At 42.1% G+C, this 8,884-nt stretch overlaps 1 protein-coding gene across 1 annotated transcript; it reads left to right on the top strand.

The window, feature by feature from the left end:
* The first annotated feature begins 6,185 nt into the window (after positions 1–6,185).
* Positions 6,186–8,522, top strand: LOC110095753 (inactive LRR receptor-like serine/threonine-protein kinase BIR2). Its single transcript, XM_020821412.2, has one exon. The coding sequence runs from the start codon at positions 6,399–6,401 to the stop codon at positions 8,247–8,249; it is 1,851 nt and encodes a 616-aa protein (XP_020677071.1). The 5' UTR covers positions 6,186–6,398; the 3' UTR covers positions 8,250–8,522.
* Positions 8,523–8,884: the final 362 nt, after the last annotated feature.

The following is an 8,884-nucleotide window of genomic DNA, read 5'->3' as shown; positions in this document are numbered from 1 at the left end:
ACAAGAGCAAAAATAAAACTTTCAAAAAATGTTAGGAAATAACTACACATAAAATAATAATATTTGGAATCATCAAAAAACTATACATGTTGCAAGAATGTAAAACATGCAAATAACAACAACAAATATGATTCACTCTAGATATGTACCACATCTATTGGGGGGCATTTGTTGACCTATCTACTAGAGCCAAAAGAAACATACAAAATGAAAAAAAAATACTTAAAAATTATTACCCGTGGCAAAATCTCACCCAAATCACTGCTCTTGTCACTTATACAGTCGCGACCCATACCCTACTATTCAGTGCCATTTGCAATCATCCCACACATGCCTCGATCGCTGCTATTATTGCGCGTCATTAAAATGAGAGCGAAGGCTCTCATTCTCTGTTCTTCTCTCCCATGACGCTCTTTGGCTCTTTCCTCCCCACTCAATCGAAGCCCCCATCGCTACCCTTATTCTTCCACGCACATGACCGCAGCCTCTTCCTACTTCTCCGGTGTCCAAACCTGCAACCCCATCCAACTGTCGCTCTTCGTAAAAGCCTTCCTATCCATCGCTCCAACCTTCCGACCTCAACAGCTGAACTAAAGGCCAAACTCGATCTCCCTATCCCGATTCCATACTCCACCTTCTGACTCTCTCAGCTTAGAAAGATAGAGAGAGAAAGAGAGAGAAAGAGAGAGAGAGAGAGAGAGAGATAGAGAAAGAAAGAGAATGTGTGTGAGTGTATGTGCTTTCTCCTTGCATGTGTAACCCGATGGCACCAAACAGATTGCAAACCCCTCGATCTCCCCATACTCCTTTGGCCCGTGCCCTACCTCCCTCTCATAGCTAGAGTCGATCGACCCAAATGAAACCTTTCACAAGCTCTCCGTCGCTCCCCTTCTTTCAGCAGATCGAGCTCCTTGTTAAAGCCATACCCAAACCCCATCTCAATCGAACTCTACTCTCCCTGTTAAGCCGACTCCTACCTGTTCGTTCTTACCCGACTTCCTTAGGTTATTAGGTATACATTTAATAAATTATTTTTTATTATTAATTATTATTATTATATTATTATTATTACTATAATTGATACTTAAGTTTATTATTAATTATAACAACAGTAATAATAGTTACTTATGTCATTATTGTTAATTATAATAATAAGTTATATTATCAATTATAATAAAAATTTTGTGTTCATCTTTTCTCGTCATCATCACCACTACGTAAAGGTATAAACTCCTAAACCTTAAAACCCCAAAATCCTATCCTCGGCATTCGTGTTGAGCTGGCAAACCGCCCATATATGCTTTTCTCTAGCATGGTGGGAAGGGAACCCGTTGAGACACCTACGGCGAAGCTGGTAAGCCCAATACAAGCATTTTTTAGCATGGATGGGATAATTTTAAGTAATCGTATGCGGCTCTGTACCTGTGAGGAAACAATTAATTTTCTTGCAACAGGTACTGAAGACCCATACACATCTTTCTCTAGCATGGTGGGCTTGAAGATTTCACAGCCACGGTGTCCTCGTACAAGGGCACTTACCGTACATGCTTTACTCTAGCGTGGCGGGAGGCCCAGTTTTCCATAATTTTCCCCTGAACTGGGGAGACGCCGAAAATCTGTTGATATTTCGGATGAATATAAGACCACATTTGGGCTTGAATTTGAACCAAAGGCGATTGAACATGAACTTGATATTGGTTTAAATGAACATAAAAAATTTAATTTGAATTTGTTAAGAAAATGATAACAAATTGAATCTAACTGAATTTGAATCTAATCAAGTGGAACTTGAACTACACAAGAGACTTGAACTCGAACTGAACTAGAACTTGATTTAAATTGGACTTGAGAGAACTCATACTTGAGTTTAATTTTGACAATAGGGGATATACTTCTAAATTAGAATGACTAATGAAAGCTTAAACCTAAGAGAAATAAAATTAAAATGAGCTTTAACTTGAGTTTCATTCGATCCAAATGAACAAGACTGGAACAATAGATGAGAACCTTAAAACTACCTTTTAACTTGAACGAATACAAAGGAGCTTGAATGAGCATAAGGTGGCTTGAACTTGACATTGAACAAATAAACAACAAGATGAACATTGACTTTGATTCAGACCATAGTGGGTTAAACTAGAATTTGAACATTGAGCTAATAACATGGGGCTCATCTTCATTGCACATAAGCAGTAGACAATAAACTAAAATAACTCAAGATAACTGATTAAATTAACAATAGATGCAATGCATCTAGTGAACATAATTGATTCTCTACAAGTATAAATAAATGAATTTGAAGTGGGATCTCTTGTTCCTGATGTAAGAGACTCATTTCAATATGTCATTTGCAACCATAGAAGAAAGATATGCAAGTGGACGCACAAAATCTCCATGGGTCTTTTGTGAAGGGTAACAAAGGAACACAACAGCTAACCAACATGAGATCTACAATGAACTTGTATGTTGAAGATTAGAAGCCCTAATGAAGAGAACTATTAGTTGATGCAACGACTGACATGCAATAGATACAAGCACATGCAAACTCTTGTAGCAAGGGTATTCTAACATCTTCGTAGTTAACATTAAGATACAAATAAGCACACTGATCTGCATGCCATCAGGGATAGAAGATCTTCAGCACATACAAGTTCTTGACAAATACAGATGTAGCAATAGTAGAAGTACTGAGAAGACCAAAGATCATAGAAAAATGCATAAGGAATGCATCAAATGCAAAATATACCTACAGACCCTTGTAAGAGGCTCGTCATAAATGATAGAAATCATCCATGAGCAAAATGCTAAAGGACTATAACAAGTACAAGTTCCTACAGGTCATTGTAGGGAACTTGTTATATGTGCAATACACTATTTACAAGAAGGATACAAGGGAACTAAAATAGATGCAAGCTTCTACAATAAAGTAGGAGATTTGTTAGTGCACTACGATCCACCTATAGAAAGCGACAAGTAGTACACAATAGTCTACCTATACAAAGCAGCGAATAACTCAATTCAGAAGCTGCTATGCCATGCCACCGGATTTGCAACATCCATACAAGCGGACAAAAGGCCTAAGTACAATTATAAAAATACCTTTATGGGCCCCGGCGAGTGTGTCTTAGGTATACACATGACGTCTAAGGATATTACGTGGGCCAATAAATTTAAACCCGATCCTTCAAAGCAGGTAAATAGGAGTTGATATGGTTCATCAAATAATTATAAAATGCCCTCAAACACCTAGATGGGCCCCGACGAGCATGTTATTGGTACACACGTGATGTCTAGGGATGCTGCGCAGGTCCACAAGTGAATTCAAGTTTGAACCCGATCTTTCTATACGGATCAATAGGAGTCGACAGGATTTGAACCACCATGAAAATAGACGGTTGTGACGACCATTATATTTGTTTTAATACATTCATATTAGTCCTTCAAGACCTATAACAATATGAATTCATTAATAAATGCATAGAGCCTATGAAACTCGATCCCCTATCAACAAATTGATAGGGTCAACAAAGTTTAATCAAATGAAAATGATCCCAAACACCTTGAAGATAGCCGTGTTGAATGAAGAGCTCAACTGGAGGGGTTCACAAATAATTCAAAATGCTACGAAAAGGCTCATAAAATCCAAAATCCCAAAAATCTCAAATTTTAAAATATTTAAAATTGAAATTACACATCAATCATTTAAAGTAAAATCCATCTACCCTCTGCAACAGTTTGCCAAGATGGACAAATTCAAATATAACTTCAGCTCACGTAGAGCTAATACCTAGTCGAATATATCAATAGGATCCATTCTCAAACAATCTCCTACCAATAATGAAGTGGAATGTTTCCTCTAACTGGCTGTTTTGCTGCCAAATGGCACCACAGGATAAACGGTTATGACCCGGGGCCCTCTTAACAGAGTGGTTTTGCCGCCAAATGGCACCATAAAATATTGGTTATGGCCATAGCCAATATGTTCCTTAGTGCCATAAAATCCTTAAGATATGAATTAATAGGATATGTTTGATAGGGCGTAAAGCCCTCTATCAGCTAAGGTGGATTCGAATTTGTTTCCTTAGACTAACATACTCACCAAGTCTACAAGGTCCCTTTGGACGAAGCAACCTATGGCTTCTAATATGGATCCTTCTGTCAGGTTGGGTCGACTACCACCTATAACTAAGTAGACCAGGGGCCACGATGGCCCAGGACGATTGAACCAAGGGTTCTTGATCGGATCTATCATCCATTCCCCCACCATTTGCTTCAAGTGCAAGATGGTGAAATTTTCATTTTTAAATATAAAGATCTTCCCATTTTTCAATTCCATACCCATGCTACTCTATGCCAGATAACATGTATTTTATGCGTATTTGATTGACGACTAGCCTTAATCGAAAGTTCTCTCTCATTAGTGGGGGAGGGGGGTAATTAACTATAGGGGCTTGCATCTATAGGAAACCATAACTCAGATCATAAAGTCCTCACAAAATGAGGGCAAAATCTCTGGGCAGTGACTTATGTACAAACACATCTGCCTTCCAAAATTTACCCCGGAACATAGTTCGTTAAATCTCCCCTTACCGAAGAAAAAGGGATCAGTCGGGCGGAGGTCGGAGTTGAATTTTCGGATCCCACAGAATGATATTATTTATTTTTTTTCAGTTTGAAGGAGTGTCAATTTATGAGAGTTATAAAAGATTTATGGAAATACTTAGAAAGTGCCCTCATCATACTTTGCGTAATTGGTTGGTGATTCAAACGTTTTATAATGGGCTTGTAGAATCCCTTAAGTAAATAATTGATGTTGAGCTGGACATTCCTTGATGTCAAAGCCTTCTGAAAACATAAGCATAATCATCACGCTATTAGATACTCCACCTTTGCTTGTCTTTATCTGGTTGTAGGTTTGAAGACTGTAGATGTTCTCATTAAATGCAATATCCCTGTTAATGCCTCTTGCTCTCTTTATTTGGATGTTTAAGAAACGGAGACACTTTTTTTATTTGAATTTGATTTTATTTTAACATTTTGATATTCTTTTTCCCAGGGCTAACTGCTTTCTCATGACATTTGATCTACTGCAACTTCCCCAATTGATATATGAGATGCTTGGACCAAAATTCTTCTTGCAAAAATTCATTCCTGATGCTTTCTTACTGCTTGCTGTATCATCTTTGGAATGAGTGTAATGATACAAAATTTGTTTCTAACATCACTAGCTCTGCCACCATCTGTTGCAAAGTCAAGAAAGCAATGTTCCACAAAATTTCTGCTTGGAAGAAGTATGTTAGACACCTGTTACATTATTCTACTGTAGGTTATGTTACCTAGAGTGTGGCTTTTCGTTCTGGTTTCTACCCTTAGTTACCTTTGTTACTATGCTTGCCCATTTAGAAACAGATGTTTTGGTGGGCATTTTTTGGATTCTTTTGACCTAGAGAGTATTTAGGCAAACTGATATTTACTGAATACTTTCTTTAGCATAGCTTCTACCTAGATTGTAATCGGTCGGTTGCTTTTAAGCACTTTGGTGAGTCTTTCGGCAAAGTGGGCTTGATGAATGGAGTACATTCCAATTTTGCCCTCTTGATTGGTAATCTCTTATTGGCAACCTGCACTTGCATTATGATGATCGTCCTTCATCTTGAAGTTTATCTGATTTATTTGATATAATTTTACCCATTATGTGTATCAAGTGCATTCGGGTGACGTGATGCGTCCGGATTCGCCTCTTGATGATCCGGACAACACACGTAATAATATCTCTATCAATAGAAAATTATTACGTGCGGCATCCGGACACGTCACATCACCTAGGGCCAGTGCATCCTAGTGACATGGTGCGTCCGGATTCGACTCTGGACGGTCCGGACACCCCACGTAATAATCTCTCTATCTATGGAAAATTATTACGTGCGGCGTCCGGATTCGTCCGGAGGCCAATTTGGACGGCCCACGTCACTTGGGACCCAGTGCATCCGGTTGACGTGGTGCGTCTGAATTCACCTCTGGACGGTCCGGACATCGCACGTAATAATCTATCTATGCATTTTTTTCATTTTGCTGTTGAATCAAAAATTTCTTTTTTATTAGTTTTGGTATGAGCTTTGTTTGTTCCTCGTCTTTGTTTGCAAAATTTGATTGGAGAGGCAAAAAAAGGTATGGCTTGCAGCGAGGGGAATTTCGGCCGGCATTTTTTACTACCAAATCAAACTTAACAAGATTCACAACTCGTATTTGCGCTTGAAACTTTGACCACCGAACGGCCAAAGCTTCGCGCACCCCAATCCCATTGACTTCCCTCTCTCGTTCCCGCACATTCGTACCCTCCCCCGCTTCTCTGTCTCTAGATCTTAACTTCAGAACTAGAGGCAAACACCGCCGGCAGTATGAACAGACGGTGGGCAACCCGCTGCGCTGCCACTTTTCTTCTCCTCTGCATGACCCAAACCTCCGTGTCACCGGTGATCGAGGACGACGTACGGTGCCTTCGCGAACTGAAACAATCTCTCGGCGATCCCGATGGCCACCTAGCCTGGAATTTCTCCAACACCACTGTCGGATTCGTTTGCAACTTCGTGGGCGTAGGCTGCTGGAATCCCCAAGAAAACCGCATCCTCTCGCTCAGTTTCCCTTCTATGTCTCTTACCGGAGGCATCCCCTCCGCCCTCCAGTTCTGCAGCGGCGTTAATTCCCTCGACCTCTCCGACAACTCCCTCACCGGCCCCATCCCCCCAGACCTCTGCAAATGGATCCCCTATTTGGTCAAACTCGACCTCTCCGGAAACAGCCTCACAGGCTCCATCCCCCCTGAGCTCTCTAACTGCAGTTTCCTCAACTCTCTTGACCTCTCATCCAACTCGCTCTCCGGCCCAATCCCTGCCTCGCTCTCCGGCCTCGAACGACTAAGGACGCTCGATCTATCCAATAACCATCTCTCGGGCGCGATCCCCGCATCCTTCGGCGACTCTTTCCCCTCCTCTTCCTTTGACTCCAACGAGGGCTTATGTGGCCAGCCCGTTTCATCCCACTGCGGCTCCCGTTCCCACACCGGCCTTATCATTATCATCGCCGCTGGCGTCTTTGGCGCCGTTGCCTCTCTCGCCCTCGCCTACTTCGGCTGGAGATGCTATTTCTCATCTGAAAAGAAGAAGTCTGGCGATGCCATCTCCGGCGAGGAGGGTAGGCTTTGGGCAGCGCGGCTTAGGGCATCTCACAACCGGCTGGTGCCGGTATCGCTGTTTCAGAAACCGATCGTAAAGGTGAAGCTGGCCGATCTGCTTGCGGCCACTCGAGATTTCCACCGGGATTACATCATCATCGCAGGGAGCGAACGGGTGGGAACCGCCTTCAAAGCTGTTCTTCCCGACGGCTCCGCCCTCGCCGTGAAGCGTCTCCATGGCTGCTCCCTTGGGGAGAAGCAGTTCAGATCAGAGATGGGCCGGATCAGCCAGCTTCGCCATCCCAACCTTGTCCCCTTGCTCGGTTTCTGCGTGGTCGAGGATGAGCGTTTCCTAGTCTATAAGTACATGCCCGACGGAGCTTTATATTCTCGTCTTCGAGCACCCACTGGAAATCTCAAATGGTCGGCGAGACTTCGGATCGGCATAGGAGCCTCGCACGGCCTTGCGTGGCTGCATCACGGTTTCCCGACACCATTTCTGCACCAGACAATTTCTTCCAGTGGCATCCTCCTTGACGAGGATTGGGAGGCCCGTATTACTGACTTTGGCCTGCCGAAGCTTGTTAGCTCGTCACAAGCTGATGCTGGTGTAGCTAGGTCTGCCGGCGCGAGTCCTTTTCTAAACGGCGATTTTGGTGAATTTGGCTACATTCCGCCCGAGTACGCTAGTAACCCGATCGCTACCGTGAAAGGAGATGTGTATGCATTTGGTGTTGTGCTTCTGGAGTTAGTCACTGGGCAGAAACCTACGGAAATCTCTGCAGACTTAGCGGGAGAGGGGTTTAAGGGGAGTTTAGTGGATTGGATCAATCAGCTAGCTGCAGCTGGCCAGTTGCCTGAATCAGTTGATAGGAGTATCAGTGGAGAGGAAAGTGATGGGGAGATTTTACAATTTTTAAGGATTGCAGTAACCTGTGTGGCCAACAGACCCAAGGATAGGCCTTCCATGTATCGTGTTTACCATTCTCTGAAGAGCTTAGGAGATAAGTATAACTCCTCGGAGCAGTTTGAGGAGTTCCCCCTTATTTATGGTAAGGATGATTCAGATTCACTTTGAAGGTAGGCATTAAAAACTTCATTTGTTAGATAGAAATGAAATTATGAATTCAACTGGACTGCAGAGTTTCGTATGCTTTTTAATTGAGGCTTTCAACTCATTTGTGTTATTAATGCAGTTTATTGATGTAGCAGCAGCTTGTTGCTGCTCTTTCATATGATCCCAACGTTGTAGCTGCTTTATTATGGGTGACTTCTGAGATGGGGGTGTAAGTTGAACAATGTGCCTTTCTGTTTAATAAAGGAATTCAAATAGGCTTTGTTAGTTGTTTCAGTTTTTTGTTTCATTGTTACAAATTTTTATCTTTGTTTCCGATAGTTTTTGGAGGCTTACGTTATTTTGATGCTTTATCCTTTTAAGTTTGATTGTGATAACATTAGGGTTCATTTGGGGGCGAATTATTGCATCCGGTCACCGGATGTTCGGACATCCAATCCGGTGACGCCACATCACCCAAATACATTGGGTCCCGGTGTATTTTGGTGATGTGGCGACACCGGATTGGTGTCCAGACGAATCCGGACACCGGACCCAATAATTTGCCTCATTTGGGACGGCTTTTTTACTGCATCTTAAAGAAGCTTTTTAGAAAAAAAAAATAATTTTTGTACTAAAAAGTTTCTTTAAGAAGCAAC

This window comes from Dendrobium catenatum, unplaced genomic scaffold (assembly GCF_001605985.2).
Source record: "Dendrobium catenatum unplaced genomic scaffold, ASM160598v2 fragScaff_scaffold_936, whole genome shotgun sequence".
Classification (NCBI taxonomy): domain Eukaryota; kingdom Viridiplantae; phylum Streptophyta; class Magnoliopsida; order Asparagales; family Orchidaceae; genus Dendrobium; species Dendrobium catenatum.
Note: the sequence above shows the minus strand (reverse complement) of the source record. Positions and strands in the feature narration are given on the sequence as shown.